Here is a 23,767-nt window from a genome sequence, read left to right as displayed (position 1 = left end):
GAGATTATCTCGGGCTTCCACTGATAAGGGAAGTATTGCAACCTCACAATAGCGTTGAAAACCAATTGGAATTGCTGTCGACCTACGATTCTTTAGTTTATTCCTTTTATTACAGAAATCAAACTATTTTGTTTAGGCATTTTATTAAATAGTTTACATTATGGTAACATTAATTTAACACAACATTTAATCGAAATCAACTTTGTATTGAGAGAGAGGTTTTAACAAAAGAGCCCTTTTAAGAGAGAACGCCAACTCTATATCCTATTTTTAACTTCTGAGAGCAATTGTACTTAACGTATTATAAAGCATTAAATATAACGAACTCATCTGACGATTCTACACAAAATGATATGAATGTATTATTTCTATACGGTAGAAAATTTAAAGTCATAGTAATTACAAATAAAACTTAATAAATAGTTGTTGAACAACAGCGAAGACAATTAATTGTAAACCATGTTTATAAGGGCCCAAAGAGATTTACTGCTGGATGATTATCGGCTGTGTTTCCCAAAAATTGACCATATAGTTCCTTATAGCGATCTAGGGAGAGACCGCCACGTTTCCGATCCTCGTCCTGAAAAAGACAATTTCAGAACTTTTTATTTTTTTATAATAAAAATTGCATTTAAATATAAAAGCCTTTTTCACAGTTTGTCTCGCAAGTTAGTTTCCCGCACCATTAATAATTATTTCTTACCCTTTATATGATATCTGGTCATAAAGAATGTAGTTCATTCCTTAATCTAGCCTTTTACGCTGCTACTCTGATCATAAAAATACATACTTCATTACAGATAGATAAATAAGAAATCTTTTTGTTAGTAAATTAGAATCTACTAATTGTGACTAATGCAAATATATTAAAGTTAAAATGTGTTAATGGTTCGCAAAAAAAGTCATCTGACAACCTTAAATACTACATACTCAGAAACAAAACCAGCCCAATGCAACAAAATCTTTCGATTACTTGGTCAAATAGCGAATACTGTTTGAAATCTGCGTTAAAGTGTCTTCTAAATGCCGATATCACTGGATATGATAGCACATTGAAAGCAGTCCAAAGAACACATGAACAGTAACGAATGCACAGTGGTTCCGCTTGTATGGAACAGCGGCCATAAATACTTCCAGTATAGCTAGAAGCCTAAGATTTTGTTTCAGGCATATATTAGAGCTTATGAAGACATACGAAAAAGATTTTTGAGATTGGGGCCCTCCAACCCCAGTTTTTTTTTTTTTTTAAGAAATTATTTTTATTTAATTGACTAGCGTACTATTATCCTTCTTGGACAACTGAATCTAATCGGTATAATTTTAGTTATTCTTATTATCTAAGTTGTTATTTACAAAGATCACATAATTAATAGTATTAAGGAAATGGACAGGTCTTGAGGATGGTGACGTTTTAATCTTCTTCTCGTACTTGTCCGATGGCTTTGGGCTGCGATTCTTAGTCGTCTAGCTAGGCTATTAGGGTGAGATTCTAGACTGTCGTTGTATTTCTTCGCTATTTCCTGAATCCTGTCTCCAATTTTTGCCAAATTCAGATCGCGTTCGATACTTCTGGTCCTCATGTACCAAGGAGCGCCTGTAATCTTCCTCAGGGTTTTTGCCTGAAGAACACGAATTTTATTCAGGTGCGTTTTGGCAGCGATTCCATACACCTGTGTGGCATATAATAGACCAGGAGCTAATATGCTCTTGTAAATTTTAACCTTGTAGGCAAGGGAAAGCTTGTTTCGAGCAGCAATTAACCAGGACATTTTAGAAACCTTCTTTTTAAAGGACTGCTGTATCGTCGTGATATGCTTTCCGAAGGTTAAGCTTCTATCTAAAATCACTCCAAGATATTTGTATGATGACTTGTGGTCAAGCACTCTTCCTTTAAGTGAGACAGAATGGAAACTACCTATGCGCTTTGTGAAGGTGAAGTTTGCGCATTTGTCGGCATTGATGCAGATGTTCCACAGCTCTGCCCACTTCTAGAATGCGTCCGAGTACTCTTGCAGTGCGTCTGAAGCCTCGATAATGCTGTTGCTTTTTGTCAGTACCGCTGTGTCGTCAGCATATGTTGTTAACACACTTCCTTGAGGTACTCCAGCTTTGATGGCTTTAATAGACGAAGTGCATCCATCGGTCGTCACCCAGGAGGTACGTCCTAACAAAAAGCTCTTTACAAGCTGGAATAGCTGGGATGTTAGAATTTCCTTTGCTTTATGTAGAAGTCCAGGATGCCACACTCTGTCGAAAGCTTGTTGAATGTCCAGAAAAGCTGCTATCGCATACTCTTTCCTTTCTAAAGCTTCTAGTGCAAAATTGTCAACTCTATGGAGTTGCTCGGGTGTTCCATATTAAGTCCGTCATCCTGTTGAGAATTATCCTTTCCATAATTTTACCAAGGGAAGGGAGGAGGATGATTGATCTATACGAGTCTACCTCTGTTGGCTTTTTCGTCCTAGCAAAAAGCTCTTCACAAGCTGGAATAGCTGGGCTGTTAGAATTTCCTTTGCTTTATGTAGAAGTCCAGGATGCCACACTCTGTCGAATGCTTGTTGAATGTCCAGAAAAGCTGCTACCGCATACTTTCCTTTCTAGGGCTTCTAGTGCAAAATTGACAACTCTATGGAGTTGCTCGGGTGTTCCATGTTGAGTCCGGAATCCGAATTGGAAATCAGGTATCGCCAATACTACAGGCTCAATGTCACGTATCCTGTTGAGAATTATCCTTTTCATAATTTTACCATGGGAAGGGAGGAGGATGATTGGTCTATACGAGTCTACCTCTGTTGGCTTTTTCCCTGGTTTCAGTATCAGGATTATGTTTGCAGACTTTTCTTTCTTTTCCAGACTTTTGGGAAATAACCCTCAAGTAAAACTCTGTTAAAAATGAGTACCAGAAATCGCAGAGCTTGGTCTGGTAGGAGTTTTATCGTTCTGTTGTCGAGAAGGTCTTGACCCGGGGCTTTTTTGACTTCAACAAGGAAACAAGTTGTTTCAGTTCTTCGATAGACACCCCATTTTTTCGGCAAACAAAATATTCTTCCCTCCGTAAAAGTAAGCAGCATTTTTTAAAATCATTTATAACATGACCATACATCATAGAAGACTGATAAAATCGTAACTTATGGTCTAAAAAAATATTTTTAAAATGTGGTAAAAACATGAATATGATATGGCGTTATATACCTCCCCCAGGGAACCACCAAACTCCAACATAACCAGAAACAAACATAAACAAAGTGTGGAAATGTTAAATTGTTGCAATTATTATTAACTTTAGGTAATGATAATAAACAGTATGATAATAATTAATTAATAATGAAGTGGAGATAAACCAAATTCAAAATATTGAGTTGTTTTTACTCATACATTTTGCCAAGTTATTCATTTCTGTGGGACTTGATCAACATAAGTAACATTTCATAGACGAAGAGTCACTTAAGGCGTTGCATATTTTCCCATCCACCATGGTTAGTTATGAGCTATGTTCAACATTTATCTTTTTATCATTTTTAAATACTTCAGTTGGATTCAGAAGGTTTATTTTTTCCATAAAATACTCTTCGATTGAAAGTTTGGTTTTCTCTTTTTTAAATTGATAGCGTACTGGCCTGCAGTAACGTGTTGACGATGGTGAAGCTCCAATATACTTGACAAATTTTTTCAACACATTCAATTAATTCAGTTACTATAGGCATGTATCCGCTATTTTCAATATTACATTGTACAATAATGATGACTTCTTGTAATTTCTCTCCGTGGGTACCCTTCTTTGTGCACCATAAATCAAAAATATATTGGTGTGAAAACACACAGAGCTCTGAATCGTTTTCCATAAGCAAAAATAAATTTAAACAAATCAATATAATTACTTGTTTAATATAATAAAAGTTAAATTAACATTTAAGATTATACACAAACACAAAAGACAAAACGACACAAACTTAACCCAAAAATAACAAATATGGGTGTTTAGTAGATTCAATATTACAAGCACATCCGCAAGTTTCCGCAGCTGAACTCAACACTTTTATTATCGTAAAACTATGCTTAATTTAATATATAAGGAGTCTAGCTCTGCATTTTTGAGGAACACAACTAAAAGTTTTAGTAAACATGAAAATACGCACAAAAAAAGACAATAAAAAGGCCATTTGAATATATTAATTTTACATTACTTAGTTAACCGATTAGTTAATTATTAGTTTTTGTATACAAAGTACTTCTACATCCTTCTAGTACTTCGAATACCTTATACTTTAAAATCCATTTTAAATTATTTAAATCGAAGCTTCTCACCAAAAGTATGATGCCTTTGAAGTTTGCTTGCTTGAAGTTTTTGCAGAAATTACAATGCATGCAATTTCGCTTCACAAATGAACACGTTTGAATAACTTTAATTCTGACGGAACCACAGTGGAATGTGACTATTTTTGGGATCATAAATAGGTGCTCATGCAATTAAAGTCTTAATGAAAATTTTGAGGAGTTCATAATTAAACATGTCAAAGTCAAGTAAACAGGGAAGTACTCCAGTAGGAAGACTTTAAGCTTCATATTGGAAAACAATTAAACAACCATCACCAAACTACTGATAAAACATGAAACAGCACAAATTTTCAAACCATTAGGACTATTTGCCCCAATGAGGATATTGAAGGAGGCTGCACCTACTAAAATGTAATTAAATTCTTAAATCATTAAATTGTAAAGAGAAATAATTTTGTGATAGAAAACTAAATTTTTAATATACATAATACAATATGTATATAATATAATACAAATCTCATTAAGCTGACAAAAACTTCTCCATATTGAAACAAAATAAAAGCCAATAATAGAGAGTACGCTACAATCGATTTTCTTGAGTATCTGATCCCTTCACTCATCAAGTGGTAGTTCTAGGGAGAAATATCAAAATTTGGTTCGCATATCGATAGAAATATTCATGACAGTAAAATAAAAATATTTGTCATACGACATGTAGACACATTTCGTTATATTAATAATTTGTTTTGATCGAGACGGGAAATTTTGTGTGGGGCACCCACTTAAAACCTCCGCTCTTCGTCACTTCTTCTTCGTGACGTCGTCACTTTGGAAAAGCTTTTGTATTACTTCGAAGTGGGTCCCATGGTAAAATATTCACATTTCGCACTTCATGTCCTTGCTTTCCGCGTTTTTTACCTATAACCATGTTCAAAATCTTTCGCCAACGATCTTTTTCTTTCTTCAAATTTCTAAATCAGGTTCCCTATTGTGTCCGATGGACTTCTATAGTGCGAACCTTGGAACACTAGGTGGAAGTGGATCGCCAACGTTTGCCATGAGTCTACTCAGTTTTTCTGTTGTCTCTGACATAATTAGCACAAATGTTAATTTTGAGTCCAGCCTGAGAACAAGAGACATAATGGTCTCCAAAAGTTATGTCAATTTTCCCCTCTCTTGTCCTGTAAATCGGTTTCCGTTTCTGTAAGTAAATGCGATTATGGCGCATTAGATATAGCGCCTGAAACATGCCATTCGTCTTACACTTAAAAAAGCCCTTTTAAGTGTAGAGGCTCCTTTCATGACCTTTCCGGTCGATATCGGATCGCGTTTTTCTTAGCTTATCAAGACCAGCCTTCTTAGTTTCCACGGATCGGGGAAAAATATATGATGCATTCACTATGGGCTTTTTTTTAGCGATGGCTTTAAAATCTTCGGCCTGGATATTTACGTATCTGTCCAACGAACAAACTTCCTGAATTTGCATATTTTCGGCCTTTTTCTAGATAGTGTTTTTAATGCGGGAATGGTGTGATAGTCAACATTTTCTGCATTTTAAATTTTATTAGGATCTGCATGCGGCTGCTGTCAAGTTCAAGGGCTATCATGGTACCTTCCATTAACCGTTACTTTGTGCAATATTTGTAATTTGTTGAGCTCGGGTCTCTGCGAGACATAAAGATATGTTCGTCGTCGCATTATAATCTCCAATAAATCATATGGTTGTTTTCCTTCTAAATCCAAACTCTACGATCCATCTTAATAAATGCGTGATACTTAAAGATACTTTTCTGTGCGATGAGATTGTCAAGAATATCGATACAACAAATAAGAAGACACGGAAAATGTTGTATTATGCAAAGAGTAGTGCATCTACAAGATAAGCAAGTTGAATATATCAATAGATATAGCGGAATAAAATGAGAAAAATTTACAAATTTGTTTAAAAGTGAATGCGTTACCGTTTTCGGCGTTTTGTATGTAAAAGGATTGGCGTGGCCACAGTGATTTTAGTAATTGGGGGCTTGTACACGCCACGGGTAGTCTTCACAGTAACGAAAGAATATCCAAAAATTTTTCAAAAATGCGTTAAAGTGGGCGTAGCAATAAGTTATTAAGCAAATCGATAGAACTTTAAAAGACTAATAAAGTTATTAAAAAAATTCAACAAAAATTGCAAAAAATTGTGTGTGCCAGTTTTGGCATATTTAGGGCGTTAGAGTGGGCAAACTTTTTATTTGGAAAATAGAAAGAAATTTACAAGACTAATCAAATTATAAAATAAATACGAAAAACAAAACAGAAATGTAGGCGTGGCAGTTTTGGGGCGTTGTAGAGGTCGTGTCAAAAAGTTTTTTGGCAAACCAATGAAAATTCACAAAACTAACAAAATTATGAAAAAATATCTAAAAATTGTTCAAAAATGTGGGCGTGGCAGTTTTGGGCGGTTTTAGGGCGTTAGAGAGGGCAAAATCGATACAAATTTACAAGACTAATAAAATTATGAAGAAAAATAACAAAAAAAAGTTTTTTGTCAAATCGATTTACAAGACTATGAAATTTATGAAGAAGAAATACCAAAAAAATTTCAAAAATGTGGCCGCGGCAGTTTTGTGCTGTTTCACTAGCTGAGTGCGGTATCTGATAAACGACGTGAACAATGTATCTACGTGAACTATTTTTTAAAATGACTAAAGTTTTATTTTTGATGTAGGTTTTACGCATCAATAATCTTAGTGACATCAGAGAACGCATTAGTAGATTCCCTTGACTCTGATAGTAGGAGCGCTAGTGATAACCCGGTATTTTTTTTTTGGCATAGCGATAAAAATTGGCAATAAAAAATATGTAAAATTAAAAAAAATTGAGGCAAATTTTATAATTATGGAAGTATAATCCTATTGTTGGTATTAAATCTAAATAATAAAGAACATAAATATCCACGGGGAAATAGTAATACTATGTTTCAAAACGTCTTTTTACCTGATACATTGTTTCAACAATTTCAGTAAACACTTATACTATTCGAGTAACGGTAAATTACTGATAATATCACACATCAAATATGAACCAATATACATGACGAGCAATAAATTAGTGTCAATCACGAAAGGTCACGAAAAAGTAATATAAAACGTTTTGGAATAACAAAAATTCTGCGTTATTAAAATTATAATACGTGTTTATTGTCACCAACACAATTTTATGGTCAATCGACCTAGACAAGGGTATTATATGTAACTTACATTCAACAATGTTTCAAAGGCTTTATCAATTGGAGTAATATCGTCGATGGCTACTCTAGTTATACAGTTATAACGATATTCTTTAACTCCGACTACTCCATCGCTGTCTATGTCAAGAAGCTTGAAGTTTGATTCAATGAATGCTCTCATTGCCTATAAAATATAAAAAAGAAAATGGATAAATGTCATAACATAATACATTTTTATCATTTAATTTTAACTTAAGAACTATATTTGACACTCTGAACGCTGAATTTTCTTAAAAAAAATGAAAAATTAGGAAAAAGCTTTTAATGCCTTTCACAGTAAGTTTTTGTTGTGTAAACCTTCTTCTTAAGCGGAAAACTCTTTAAAAAGTTACATTTCCCAAACAACTTAAACACTTGTAATGTGCAAAGTAAAAGCTATAACGATAGTTTTAATAGACAACATATAATATATAATAAAACATAAATAAACAACAAAGACTTTCAGATACCCGGAATTTAATTATTGGAAGTAAGAGGGAGTATTTTCTTGGGATATCGATAGGAACTAGCAAGACAGATAGGTATGACCAGAAGAACTTGGCTAGTGATACCGAGGAAAACATATGTACATTTTGTGGTAAAAATGCTTCTTTTTGTGTGTCAAAGTGTAAGAAATAAATAAAATAAAAGAAAGATCTCCTCTTCGATCAGATCCCTGTTTATTTTTTTACAAGGCCAATAAAAATATGAACAAATAAAAAAACAATTTTCAAAAGTGTAGGCGTGTCAATTTTGGCCGCGGTGTGGACGTTAGAGTGGGCAGGGAAAAAGTTTTTTGGTTAATCGATAAAAATTTACAAGACTAATAAAAATATGAAAAAATATCAAAACATTTTTCAATATTGTGGGCGTTACAGTTTTGGAAGGTTTGTGGGCGTGGCAAAAATTTTTTTTTGACAAATCGATAAAAATTTACAAGACTAAGAAAAATAAGACAAAATATTACAACATTTTTGAAAAGTGTGAGTGTGACAGTTGGGAGGCGTTTGAGTAAACGTGGCAACATGGGTCAAAAAACTTGGGCCAAGAAACGCTCCTAGTGAATCTGTTTTATTGGTTCGAACTTAGAACAGTTGGACTTCGGAGACCGCGATGTGTTGTACATCAAGAAGGAGTCGACGTCGTGCTTCTATCAACTCTTCTGAGGTAAGGAATGATTAACTGTTCCTTTGACGAGAGCGAAGAGTCAGAATAACAGTAGCAAAATACGCGTATGAGACACTTCCATGATCTTGTTTATGCTCTATAACTGCTCTATAATTTCGTCAGCCGAAGTATGCAAAATTGTTGGCTGGGTTGGACTTTCTTCGGTGTTTACGTCGAGATTAGATCGCACCTCTAACTTACTTGTTGCCGGTAGCTTATCGTAAACTAGATTGGCCAGCCATAACGGAACGTTCTACCAGAGTTGATGGTCCAGAAGCTTGTATGGACGCAGTTCTCAAGGCTCTATCCGCAAGATTGTCTTCCGTGCGAACATGGTTCCAGCAACTAAAAGGAAAATCAGTCAGTATCCAACTGTTCGGTGCTGTTGGAAAGCCAATGCAGAACAATGTCGAAATCTGTCTAACAGCTAGTGCTGAAAATATGAATTGTTAAGGGGAGGGATGCTTGGCTCCCATCTTCTTCTGGCAAGGAATCTTAAAGGCGAGAACTCAATTTTCGAAATTTAAATTTCGCTCTCTCTAGCAGACCAATTAGCTCGTACTTTAATAGCAAACGTTCTTAAAACGAATCGCATCCTGTAGGGACATCGTCGACATAGGCACCTTGCGTGAGCGCGCTTGCTCTTGGATGTGGTCGTTGGCCAGTTGATTTAAAACTCTAACCGCCAGAAAAGGCGATGGCGTCAAGACGTAGGTAAGAGTCAAAAGGCGAAAATTAAGCAATGGATCGGTCTCATGAGTGCGACAAGCAATACGTTAAAAGTTGTTGTGGGCTTTGGATCCCTCGGAACATGTTATCAATATCGGCTCATATTACAAATTTATACTGTCGGAAGCGTACACAATCTCCAAAAAGGTCATGCTGAATCGACTGTCCAACATGACGGTCATTGAGCCGGTCATTGAGCGACATTACTGAGCTGTCCTTGCAAGATCCATTAAGACTACGCGACACTTGGTAGTCAGACTATCCATCTTGATGACAGTGTGGTGCGGCAAATAACCCTTTCTGCGTTTTCCTGAATATTAGCGGGTGTGAGTGGTTTCTTATGACTCCGATGTAGATAGTCATCCAAGAAATCCTCGTACTTCTGATTAAGTTCCGAAGATCGACGAAATTTCTTTTCTAATGTTTCTGGCGTTTCTGTTTCTGGCGTCTATAAGAGCCTGGCTATGTTGCATATCTATAAATAACCGAACCGTGTAAACAGATCAGAGTTGATCCGATCCAACGATGCCATCGATCGATCCCGTCGTGCAGATCTGCCTCTACGTAGATGAAGATGTATCAATCAGGAAGCTCAGCTTAAAGTTTGCGTGTCCTCGGGTAACGCCAGAGCTGTTGGCTGCAAGACCAAGAACGGAAGGCCTTGCGTGTACTCGACTCACGCCTATCCTCTAAACAAATGATTCTGATGCCAGTGTAAATATAGATCCAGTATCCAGTAGCATCCTGAACCTCGTGATATTTCCCCAGGCGTCGTGGACGTCTCCAAGAATAGTTGAAAAGAGTACCTGCGATCGTACGAGTTTCCATTGTGTGATTAGTATAATTATTGTCAGTAGCCGAAACGTTTCTCTTATAGTGATCTTGTTGTAAAGACGGGTTGTGTGTATTTGAAGTTTCAACTCCTGAAGTGGGAGTGCGGTCGACGTTGTCTGCGCATATATCATATGGCTGCGTTGAACCATAAACCAGCGTGTGAAGCTAGTGGCGACAGATTCGACATGTGTGTTTTGATGTACCAGCCAGCGTAGAACTGAGACAATTGCAACTGAGCTTCTTTAATTTGAGAAATTCCGGCCGTGATGTCATCCAGTGCGATTAATTGTTGGCACCTAAACAGTGGATGATTCTGTGTGCACAATGTATATTTTAGCTGAATTGTGCGTACGAGTTGAAAAGCCTCAAAAGTATCGCAAGGAGATGCAACAAATTTTAAAAATTGGTCGATGATCACACCCTTTTTCTTGGAGTCCGCTCAAAAATTAACCAGGCATTTTGTTCCTTAGTCTTGTGCCCGTAACCCCCGAATAACTTCATCAGCGCCGTCAGCCACCTTACGCAAGTGGCTGGTGTTGGGGTTGCTAGCAACAGGAAGCGTCATATATATCAGTAGCCGCTTACAAGCTTAACAATAGTTTTCATTGCTGACAGAAATTTGTTTACTAATAAAAGCGCTTCGTCGTCATTAGCAGTCAGTAAGGCTCACATCGGTATCAATAGATGCCGTAAACATGCCAAAAAAATGTTTTCAATCCTCATAATTTCAGAAAAAGGTAGGAAGTTTAATTCGCTCAAACTGAAAGTCTATCTTGCTTCTTAGGGTGGTATTTGTAATTTGAAACGGTCGGGGTACTATAGATCGTACCCTCAGCCCATAATTCTTCAAGGGTATTGCTAAGGATAACGTATGTAAAGTAATGCTTATCCTTATACGCATGAAAGTCGTCGTCAGCGTTTTTACCAATCATGTTCATCGTGGAAGGCATACAGATCTTGCGAGTGCCGCACAACCGCATATTATTGTCTTGTAGTTGCGCCAAACGAACTCCTAATTCTTGGACAGATTGAATGTCCTCCACAAACTTGATGGCATTATTATAAGTAAATTGGCTTTAGCATATGCCCCGATGTTGAATTACACTCCGCATGGCGACCGAGAATAGGAGTCTATAGATCACTGTCTACAAAACCTCAATTAGTCAAGCTGTCGAAAATCAAAAGCGATGATGGCAATCCGGCTCGAAAGACCAAAAAAAGTTTATGTTTATAAATAAAACGCCCCTAATGCGTCTGGTTTTATAATATTTATTGGTTCAAACTTCGCACAGTTGGACTTCGGATACCGCAATGCGCGTGATTGCATTGAAAGCAAAAATGTGACTGAAGCGGTGAATGGATCATACTTCAGTTACCGTTTAGTGGTCGTGGAAAAAGTACTAGGAAAGCTCGGAATCTACATGTTAATCGATACATGTGACAATGAGCCAGGCCGACTCAAAATTTGTAGGGAAATAAGTCGTAGCTAATAATTTTGACATCGATTTTTTTTAATGAGAGAGACTTTATTCAAATTTTATAATCTCCAAAAGCTCATACCCATACGATCCAGAGAGCGACGAAAGAGCAGGTCCACAGACAGCGGCGAAAGCAACAGATGGTGTTGTTTTTGTTTTTGAAAGAACGATGTTCGAGGAAGCTTTCTTCTTCTTATGACACACGATTGATCTCAGGAACTCACAATTCGGTAAATAATGATAATAACTAAAAAAAACTTGGTAAGTTTTTAATTCAGAGAAAGTTGAAGTAAAGAAAGAAACACGCTGAATCGCACGTAACGCGCAACGTGACTTAGGCCGTTTGTGTGTGTGTTTGAAACTGTGAAAAAAAGAACCATTTTAAATGCGTCAGCCGGCATTTACACATGGAAACAAGGAAATAAATAAGAAAAAGGAAGGTGGTCTAAGGAATTCGATGATCCTTACATGACTAAAACCTTATTTATTTCGTTAGTCCGTCTGATTCTTGAGTATGGATCACCTGTTTGGAGTCCACAATATGTAGTCCACTCGGACCGCATTGAATCGGTCCAAAAAACTTTTTACTTTTTGCCTTGCGGGCCTAAATTGGTATGCAAACCATATATTACCTCCTTATTCCAGTATACTACTTTTAATTAATTTACCTTTCCTAGCTAACCGTAGAACTATGCTTGGAACAGTCTTTATTTGTAAGCTTATTCGTGGTGATGTTGAAAGTCCCGACTCGATTAGTCGGCTTAACTTCTCGGTTCCAAATAGATTCACTAGAAACTATATACCCCTTATCATAAACCATTGTAGATCTAACTATGAGTTGCATGTATTATGTTCTGACTATAATAGACTCTATCCTATTATCTGTAATTTTGACTCTCTGTGAGTGAGAACGATGAGCAGTTCCTCGATGATCAATTACAGCATAAACAAAACGAGACGTATACAAATCAGCAAGATCACCAAGCCGAAAATTTTCAATACCAGCCTGGAAACCCACAATTACATAGAGATCATGTTCAAAAATCACAGATACCGATGTCTAGTTGAGACTGGATCATCAATAAACATGATGAACTCAAACTTTTTCAATCTTCAAGTTTACCATAAACAAATAATTGTCCGAAGTATGACAGGCTATTCAAAATTAAAAAAATTTGTAAATCTAGCAGCCTGTAAGTCTTTCAGCAAACACAGAAATTCTATATTCATTCGTTTTCACCATTTATGATATTCTATTAGGAAGAAAAGCATTAATGGAAAATAAGGGTTGTATTGATTATTTTTGATAATCAGCAGATATTAGTGGACAAATATTCCTTCACAAAATAACTTCAGCCATGTCATGTAAATTCATCAGAAAATTTTGAAGCATTTATAGAGGAAAACCATTTTACAACAGCATTTATACAAAAAAAAACCAATTTACAACTGAAATAAACTACTCAATGAACATTGACATTATCTCAGAGCCGACTTACCGACTAGACCATTTAAACAATGAAGAAAAAATATACACAATTATTAAAATAATTTAAAGATATCCAGTATTCCGAACAAGAAGACCTAACTTTTGCAAGCATAATACGTCATGAAATAAAAACGCAGTATACCAAAGACCCTACGTATATCCTTTTGCTTGTGAAACAGAAGTTAATAAGCAAATTGGGATAATTCTACAACAAGGCAATATATATAGTGACGTATTCACGCCAACTCATCACGATATGCCACGCAAGCTGGCCAGCTCAGTTAATTGAATATTCGCGCCACCCAAACTGGGCCGCTCTTGTAAATAGATTCCCAAGCCTGACCTAGCCGTTTCGTCTGCTCTCTCTGAGGCTCTCCTCATAGTAAACATCCAAGAACATCTCCCAAGATTAAACTAACATAACATGATTTTATCAGTTGCTGATTTACCGTTTAAAGCTATTTTCTGCGTTATCTACGTGTCGGTCGTCTATTACTTCACTTCACAACCTTGGGAAATATTCCGTTTTTCCTATTCTTTATTTCTGTAACCCTTTGAGGCCCCTCCTAAATCTTACTCACATTCGAACTCAGTCTTAAGTTGAATGTTATACAGTAAAGTTCAATAAGTCTTAAACCGATATTTAATAAAACCAAAAACGAATTTATTCAGTGTTTCATTTATTTCGGAGTTGATCCTAGTTTAAATACGGATCATTTGTTCGATTTGGAAAATAAAAACTATTTAACTTTCAGCGTTGATCTTAGTAAATGCGGATCATTTGTTCGGCTCAATTAAAAAACAATTTAACTATATATATATCCCGAACATGGATGAATTTTATAAGTAGTGTAAATTCCACTCTAACGCCCTAAAGCCGTCATACCGCCCCTCCCCCATCAAACTTTTGAACAATTTAAAAAGTTTTTCTGATTTTATTCCCCAATATCTATCGATATCCCAGAAAAATAATAAAATTATGAGTTGGCGTTCACACTAGCTGAGTAACGTGTATAGTATAGTATAGTCCGGGAACTCGACTGTGGCATTCTCTCTTGCTTAAATTTACATTAATTTTAACAATAACCGTTTTTTTTCTTAGATACTATAGTCATTATATTCCCATATGAGAGCTCACATGCTGAACTTTCGAAATAAGGTCTCCACATTTTCATTGAACCATCATTGTTCAAACGGATGTGGAATATGAATTTATATACCTAATACGGTCGGATGTTCTGGTATATATTTCTGGTATATATTTTTACTCCTAGAAATCAAACCCGTAAAAACAAAGATATTGGTCTTACCTGTGGAAATTCTTCGTACTTTTTACCCACACATGTTTTTTTTACAGCATCCTTAAATTCTTGATTGGATATTTTGCCATCCTAGAAAGTATTTAAATTGAAAATACAGTTATATATAATGTACTTTATTGCACCAATATAATACATTTTTATCAAATAAAATGATGAAATGAAATGATGAATGAAATGATAAGGATCTCTTATTGAGATACCTAAATAATACTTTAAGCAACGTCCAAAATATGGATCTTAAATTCAATACATCTTACTAACAGCGAGGAGGTTGAGATTAAGGATACAGATTCTTAAGACATAGAGTTTAACGAGTAACGAATCATGTATACCCATTTAATCTACGTAAGTAAGTAACGGGTATAAAAAATGAGTATATAAATCAGCAAATTCGCCAATCCGGAAATGTTCCAATGGAACCCACACTTACATAGAAATCATGTTCAACAATCACAGATACCGATGTATACTCGATACTGGATCATCAATATTCACGTTGAATTTAAATAGTTTTCCGAAGTATGACTGGCTAATCAAAACAAAACCAATTTGTAAATTTCCCCCATTTTATGACATTATATTAGAAAGAAAATGATCAATGTATAATAAGAAAATCAAAAAAGGGTTTAACAGGTAAAAATCCTTTTCTGACCATATAGAGTAAATTTATTCTTTATCAGGATCAATAGCTGAGTCTATCGGGCCCGAACAGACGGACAGTTCGTCCGTCTCAGGAAACATAAAAGCTAGGAGGTTGAGATTAAGCGTAAAGATTCTTAAGACATAGAGTATAACGTCTGACGAATCAAGTATACCCTTTTACTCTACGTTAGCAAGTAAGTAACGGGTATACAAAATGAGTATACAAATCTGCAAATTCGCCAATCCGAAAATTTTCCAATGGAACCCACCATCACCGATACCGAAATCAACAGTAATGAGTGGAGGATGTACGAAGTAAGTATACAGGAAACAAATTTAATGATGAAATAATTAACGCATTGCACAAAGACATTAACTCAGAAATTAACCCAAATTCAGTTTGGTCGTCGACCATCGAAAATAAAATAAAAAAAACTATTAACAATAAATTTCCGATTTCGATTTTTTTTTTTTAATTTGCTATTATTTATTGAATCTTCTTGATTAAGAACTAACACTAAGTTTAAAAATCTTAACTATTACACATTTTTTCTAAACAGTTGTTTTATTTTTTTATTTTTTTTTAAATGTGGATGTTTTCGTTCCGAACGTACCACGGTGCCCCAGTGATGGTTCGCAGAATCTTTGCTTGTGCTCGCTGTATGATGTCATTATTGCTGTTGCTGGCGTTGCCACATAGCTGTGCGCCATAGGTCCAGATGAGTTTCAATACAGAATTATAGAGTAAGACCTTGTGGTCCAAGCAGAGGGGAGAGCCATCGTTGATGAGCCAGTGTAAGTTGATGGCTTTGAGTTTGAGATGGGTTTTTTAGATTCAATGTGCCTGAGCCATGTGAGTGTTCTGTCAAGGTGTACTCCTAGGTAAGTTACTGCTTTTGTTGTTCAACAAAAGTGGTGGGCAATCCTTAGGCACAAGAACGCTGCCTTGGGGGACTCCAGCCTTAATTTCGTGGTCAGCGGAAGTGGCAGTATTGCACCGCACTGCAATCTTTCTGTCATATAGGTATGACTTCAGAAGTTTGTGTGTGCTTTCGGGTAAAGAGGACTTAACTTTAAACATTAGGCCGGCTAGCCAGACTCTGTCGAATGCTAGAAATACGGCTGTACAGTATTATCGATTTGCAAATGCAGTTCTTATCACCGTTGTTATTTGATTCACCTGTTGAATGGTTCCGTGGCTTTCGCGAAAGCCAAATTTATGGGCTGGGATTATATTGTGGGCTCTCAGGTGTGGATTCAGTAGGATTAGCAGTCATTTTTCGAATAGTCTTGATAGTAGTCTTATTGGTCTGTAGGATGAGGGAACTGTGTGGTCCTTACCAGGCTTTGGAATCATTGTAATGATCGATCTCTTCCATCGTTGTGGAAAGTAGCCAAGTTTTGTGATGGCTTAAAGAGCTGCGTTAGGTAGTGAACTGCAGAATGTGGCAGCTCGATGATCATTTCGGGGAAAAAAAGTCGTAGCCGGGGGACTTTTTCGGGCTGAGATTTTCTTTATTTATGTTAGATATTTCTCTTGGACGAAACACAATTGGGGTGTATTGCTGGTGGCAGTTTGCGGTTGAAAACGGTAGCGCAAACGTGCTAGTAGTCTCGTTTGGCGTAAATACAATTTGTAGGTGAGCGGCAAATGTGGTGGAGCTCCGTCTGCATCACTACGTGCCCAGCCACCTGAGGAATTCCTTATGGGCAAAACGGTTTCAGTCGGTTGGCGAAGAGTTGGGTGGGCTCTCCACAGTGACTTATGTTTAGTACCTGCTGGTAAAAGTTGCTCTATATATCGGATGTGAGCGTATTCTTCTTTGCCATTTTCTACGTAAGCGTCGTTTTGCGTGGACGAGTTGTTCGATTTGTGCGTTAATCTTATTTGGATTAATTGTATCGTTTGTGATTTTAGTTGTTGCATTACAAGCTGCTTCCGTAAGAATGGATTCCAGTATACTTGGGCAGCCCTCTATATCAGATTCAGTATTGAGTTTTGGGTTTAGCTCAATGTGTGATTATATATTTTTTATACCTGAGCCAGTTTGTTTTGTGTGAAGTCAGTCTGTAAGGCGGTTTTACGTTTTCTGCGTACCGGCTCAGATGAATTAGTACAGGCGAGGGATCAGATGACAGATCTGGCAGACATTCAGCTCTAACCAGTATACGGCCGCTGGTGAGTGTTGTCCTCCAGCTGTATATTGATAGATGTGGCCTGAAAATGAATTTCAGCAAATTTTTTGCAAAAGTGGTGCTTCATACGGTTAATAATGTTAATACCGGTCCCATCGTGTGCTCTACCATCGGGGTGATTTTTACCACAGAAGTGGTAATCTCTTATTTGAAAATTTTATTTGCTTGTATGTAAGATAAGTTTCGAAAGAAGCATTACGTCGATATGGTTCTCGTGTTGGAATTGAGCTAGCTCAAGTTTGTGCTGTGAAAGGAAAGGTAGCCGGTTTTTATTTTGATTGCTGGGATACAAGCATTTGTATCAAAGGATTTTAATTACTCATCGTGTCTTGAATAACAACCATTCATAAATGTCATAGATTCCATCATGCTCTGTTGTAAAGCTTGCATCATAGCTTCAGTTTTCGTTTTTTGCTGCTCAGATGGCCTATAGTTTCGTTGTGTGTCCAATTTTGTGTGTTCTTCATGTGAGGCTTGAGAGTTTTGGGTTGGAGGCGTCATACCTGATTTTAAAACGTTTTCGAAACTTATATTGTTAGTGGTTGGTATAGGCCAAGGAGCGATACTTGTTGGTTTCGAAAAAAGTACTTCTGGATTTGTTTCGATGGTGTTCCTTGGCGTACCCGTACCGTGTTCATTCTTTTGTGGACAATGGTTTTCAGCTCTTTGTAGATTGGACAGCGCCTGTAGTTTGCTGTATGATTACCCCCACAGTTACCGCTTTTTCTCGCGCTTTAATTTTCTTTATTAGCTTGGTAGTGTGTGGAGACGTGTAGATCTCCACAGACTACACACACTGGGCGATTTCGTATGGCCGTATTCTTGGCAGTTCATAAATTGTACATTATGTGGCTCTTCTACTGTAATCCTACGGTGCATAAGTAGCTGGAGTTTATAAATTGAATGAACCTTGTTATTTTTTAGATGCTTGTTTTCTGGTTCAAGCTCAATCTTAAATAGTTCGTGCGGCTGCCTGTTTCTGTTTTTGATATTGTGTACGCTTTTGGCGCTAAATCCCTTTTCCTTTAGCGCTTCAGCTATTTCTTCGGGCTTTACATCAGGCTCAATGTCCTTTAGTACTACTTGTAGACCCGATCTACTTTTTAGCTTGTAGGTGTAAAAACATGTTTTGTTTGCTAAAATTCGCACAGCGAATCTGTTGTTATTTGCGTTCGCTTCATTGTTGATCAAGGTAGTATTGTCCCATATATTTTTCGGCTTGTTTTCTGTTTTGGAATTTTTAGGGCTAGGCTTCCGCTTTATTGTATTGTAGCGGTCCATTCCAGTCTGCCGACCCAACTTTTTTGTTTGCGTTTTGTTTTGTTAGTTGTGCAGCAGTAGCGTTTGGCTCTTACGCTTTTGTTTTTGTTTTCGCTGACTCAGTAAGAGCGTGAACGGGTGCAGCCAACGGCGAAGTAGAGCGGGCTGTCGGTATTGCTCCAGTTGTTGTTGTTACAGAAAGCGGGGCTTGTTTTGGAGCTAGAAGTGCGGGAGAGTAAGAGCGCGCTCTTTCTTGATTTTTTGGTACAAGAAGGTTCGTTGGGTTATGCTTTATTGTCCGCTCGTTGCCTGCGTTTCAGTTGTCGCGGAGACATAAGAAAAGCAGGCGTTGTTACGTTGAATTGGGAGCCGGCTTTCGTCTTGCTCGCGCTGACGCTGAGCGCGAGTGTCGTTCTGGCTCATATTTTGATTATTTAAGAATTATTTAAGTATTTTTTTTTTTTTTTAGATAAAGAACTATAATATATATATGAGCGATCTTGCATCGCATAGAGCGTTTCGGACTATTTAATCGCTTTCGTATTAAATATTTATTTTATATTATTAACCGTTCACTGACAAGGGCTTTTTTTTATGCTGATCCCGTTCGCAGTTTCACAGAACCTTTGCTAAAAACTGCGTCACACATGGGGACATAACACAAAAGCAATTTTTGACAGTGATCACGCTTTGCACGCGGAATTGTCGAAAAATAACGGTGGGAAAAAACGGGTAAAGCTCGATGATCGATCGATCGAGCTGTGCGCACGTCTGTCGGGTTCAACAATGATTTCTCAATGACAAATTTTTATAAGATGTGGCAGTTTTCGGTGGTTTCAGTGGTGGGCGTGGCAAAATTTTAATTTGCAAATTTGCAACCTTTTGCATCTCGTAGTTCATACGGACAGACGGGCATGGCTAGATTGACTCCGCTGATGATCCTAATCAAGAATATATACTTTATATAGTCGGAAACGCTTCTGCACGTTACATACTTTTCAATGAAACTAGTATACACCCTTCTACTCTACGTGTAAACAGCATAAACAGCCCTATTTCATCTACTCATTATCTCTTACTGTGCACTTAGCCTCACTAAAGAAAGCTTTTCAGAAGCTTACAAAAGCAACAGTTAGACAAGTTCGAATTTTTGTAAAAGCAAAAAAATTCTTAGGTCATGTCAAAGACACTAGAATTACAAGATGCGTAACGCCATTTTTGGCACACGATTTTTTCGAAGTGGCTCTAGAGGTGGCTCCAGGCTCTCTCGAATTTTTGTACAAGAGTGAGAGAGCGGAGAGCTCTATAGCGAACAGCTCTTTTCTACGCATACAGTGACAGCCGACAACTGTATGTGTGTACACATATGATCATGCATGGTAAATTTGACAAAATATGCCCTTCACTTTACATGTTCTTATGCTTAAAATCTATATTTTTGATCAATTGGCACCATTACTTTTTAAATATAGCTTAGAAATAGTAATAGCCGAGTCTATGTACATAATATCACAAAACAAATTTTAAAAATGACTTTATATTAGAATATTTGTCATAAGAGTATTCACCTTGCGACGTGTGAAAAATTAATAAGGCAATGATTGTTGAGTGCTTGCGTCCGCACTTCATGCCTCAAAATATGACTTTTGCAATAAACAGTATTCATATTTTATTTTATTTTATAAATTTTTATTTTCTACTACGGCCACGCCAGTAGGTATCACGCGCCGTAATTGTGACACTACTGGAAGTGCAACTAAACTCTCCACGCGAGGCCGGCTGGAAACAGGCTCTTAGTTAGTTCTGGTCTCTGCTAAGAGTGCTGGCTAATCGTAGTTGGGCTGGAGCTGGTAACTCTCAAAAATTTCCACATCTCCGGGCCGGACTAAGGTGTCATTCGACCCGTGCCGAAAGTCTGCCAGGCTGGGGGCCCGTGTAATAACTAGCCCAGTCGATAACGGAGAGTCCGGGAAAGTGGCGTCCGCCCGGTCTAGTTAGCCTTACCCGGGTACTGCGGATCTTTGCCCGGGCGGACCTTTTATTTCTCTGCAACTCGTGGGTACTATGAGCAATAGACCAAATAATTTTAAAATACCGCAGGCCTTGACTGCGGGAAATGTCGCAAGACACTAAGAGGACCGTCTCCTTGACTGAGAGCGGCCTACTTCGGCGGAGTGTGCCAACGGCAATCGGGCAGCCACACCAAGTCACTCGAATCTGGTCCAAGCCGGACGGGCTAAAAACCGATGGGATGACCCTAACCGTAAGGGGAACGAAGTGGTATCTTCGTTACCTTCAGCAGGGCAAGTCACCCGCATCTCTGGCCAAGACACCGCAGCCGCTAGAGCAAAGGCCCAACTCTGCTTCGAAGCGGGCAAACTTAATCTTGACGCCTCCGACGGAAATGCCTAAGAGGCAGAAGGTGGAGAAGAGCAGGCCACTGACTGCTCCCTTCGATGGCCCAAGTACCTCAAGGGCTGCAAAGGCAACTGAGGTACGCAAGCCATCATATGCGACCGTAACTGGGGCCATTAAGGTTGCGGTCGTACCAGAGGGGTACCCCAAAGTCATCCTCAGCAGTGAGAACCTCTCACAGCTCGAGGACGCACTACTGGAGGACATAGTCCTCTCCGGTTGGGATTCTCCAATCAAGTTTGGAGGAATCCACTTCAGGGAGGGCCACCTGATAGTGGACTGCCGCAACGCGACCACTGCTGAGTGGCTGCAATCAGCAGTCCCCAGCCTCAGTAAGTGGAGCGGTGTCTCCCTGAAGGTAAGGATGGGCGACGACCTGCCATCGTCACACAACATCACCATCTTCTGCCCCAGGACAGGAGACAAAACAACAAAATGGATCATGGAATTGATCAAGAAACAGAATGACTTGGACACTGAGAACTGGCGTCTCATATCAAGGAAGAATGAGGGTGGTGTCTCGCTCCTCAGCCTTGGCATTGATGACAACTCATGTGCCAAGATTATTTCTAGCGACCACAAGCTGAGCTTCAGGTTTGGAGACATCTCAGTTTGTGGTCTAAAGAAGGCCAAAGCGATCAAATCCGGCACAAGACAGGTCGAGACTCCTCGAAATCCACCAGTCTCCGCGGAGAAGGAGAAGCCCAATAAGCTCTCCGAATCTAGCGAGGATCTGGCGGATGATGAGGATCTTGATGCGACCATCATCGAGATGGGGGATCAGACCCCGTTATCCTCTCAGGAGCTAGGCATGGAACTAGACCTACTGAGTAAGGAAGAAGCGATACCGGTGGATGGTGATCTGGGTATCTCCAGATCAGCAACGCCGACGATGGAGCCGATCATTTAATGGTCGGAAGAAGATAGCTCAGGCGGCCTTGGCTGTGCTGGCAAGGATGTTCACCAAACAACATCTTGGGCTAGCCCTGGTACAGGAACCCTGGTATAACCAGGGAATAAAAGGACTGTACGTGAAGAACGCCAAGGTAATTTGGGATCAACGGGCCTCTAGCCCTAGGGCCTGTATCCTGGTATGTAGAAGTATTAATTATTATATACTTACAGAATTTCTGACGAGGGACTGTGTACCGATCGTGGTAGAAGATGTGGGAGCAGCCAAGAAGACTGTGGTGGGATTGGTATAATTTGCCGGTGACGAGGCGTGCCCACCGCCCGAAATCACTGCACTGACCCATCATCATCGGATGTGATGCAAATGCACATCACGTGATATGGGGCAGCAGCGACGTAAATCAAAGAGGTGAGTCACTCTTAGAATTTATCTTGAATAACAATCTAGAAATCCTAAATGTCGGCAATGTTCCGACATTTGTTACCAGGGTAAGATTTGAGGTTCTGGACATTACACTTTCCAGCAGATCAGTGGCTTCGCATACAAGCGACTGTCACGTATCTCCTGAAGAGTCAATGTCAGATCACAGAATTATTCGTTTTAACATAGGGCTAAATCTAGAATGTAGCGAGCGTAAGCGCAATCCCAGGAATACGAACTGGGAAGGGTTCAATGGCTCCTTACTGCGAGATCCAGTTACTGGGGTAACCGGGAAACTCCATACCACTTTAGAACTGGAGGCCACCGTAGAAGACATTAACTCGCGTCTTACAAACGCGTTTAGAGAAAACTGCTCCCTTGGTCGAGCCAAGAGGGAAAAAGATGCTCCATGGTGGAACGACCACTTGGAGATGTTACGGAAAGCGACCAGGCGTCTCTTTAACAAAGCAAAAAGAGAAAGGAACTGGGATGCCTACCGGAATAAACTGACTATGTATAACCATGAGATCAGGAAAGCCAAACGAAGGAACTATATAACCTTCTGTGAGGCAATAGTAAACACATGTGAAGGCGCAAGACTTCACAGAGCAATCTCCAAAGGAGTGCCAGAATCAAATCAGGCACTACGAACGGAGGATAACTCCTATACTATAGGAAGTAAGGAGAAACTTGATCTACTACTGGCAACTCACTTTCCGGGAAGCACGCTTCAAACAAATGGGAATACCCCAGTAACGGCACAAAGTAGACCGTATGCTACTGATTGGGCCAAAGCAAAATCAATAGTAACAACGGAGAGATTAAGATGGGCAATTGGTACATTCCAGCCCTACAAATCTCCTGGTCCAGATGGCATTCAGCCAATCGTGCTACAACGAGGGCTAAGTCAGCTCGCAGTGCCGATCAGGAAAATACTGATCAGCAGTCTAGCTTTAGGACACATACCTACTGCCTGGAGTATAGCAAAAGTGGTCTTCATTCCAAAAGCTGGAAAGAAAGACATCACTGATCCGAAGTCGTTCAGACCCATCAGCTTGACATCGTTTTTGCTGAAAACGTTGGAAAAGCTAGTGGATGTCAGCATTAGAAGCACTCTGCTTGTGGAGCATCCGCTCCAACGGACGCAGCATGCCTACAGGGCGGGCAGATCAACTGATACTGCCCTATATCACCTGAAAAGCCTTATTGAGGATTCACTTACTCATAAGGAAGTAGCGCTATGTGCCTTCTTAGACATACAGGGTGCATTCGACAATACCTCTCATGAGGCGGTCAACACATCCCTGGCAAGAAGAGGACTAGATGCAACAACCAGTAGATGGATCAAATCACTATTGGCATCTAGGCGAGCCA

At 38.7% G+C, this 23,767-nt stretch overlaps 1 protein-coding gene across 1 annotated transcript in view; it reads right to left on the bottom strand.

Annotated features, from left to right (window-relative positions):
* Nucleotides 1-287: 287 nt before the first annotated feature.
* LOC117137290 (sarcoplasmic calcium-binding protein, alpha-B and -A chains) overlaps nt 288-23,767 on the bottom strand; it is a 53,000-nt gene continuing 29,520 nt past the window's right edge. Inside the window, exons 4-6 of the mRNA XM_033298664.1 lie at nt 14,536-14,616; nt 7,521-7,673; nt 288-580 (exon numbers count right to left, since the gene is read on the bottom strand). Coding sequence (XP_033154555.1) covers nt 464-580; nt 7,521-7,673; nt 14,536-14,616 — 351 coding nt within the window. The 3' untranslated portion in view covers nt 288-463. The remainder of the gene's footprint in view (nt 581-7,520; nt 7,674-14,535; nt 14,617-23,767) is intronic.

The sequence above is a fragment of the Drosophila mauritiana genome, chromosome 2R (genome assembly GCF_004382145.1).
Source record: "Drosophila mauritiana strain mau12 chromosome 2R, ASM438214v1, whole genome shotgun sequence".
NCBI classification, from domain to species: Eukaryota; Metazoa; Arthropoda; class Insecta; order Diptera; family Drosophilidae; genus Drosophila; species Drosophila mauritiana.
The sequence above is the reverse complement of the archived record's forward strand: the minus strand, read 5'-3'. Positions and strand labels throughout refer to the sequence as shown.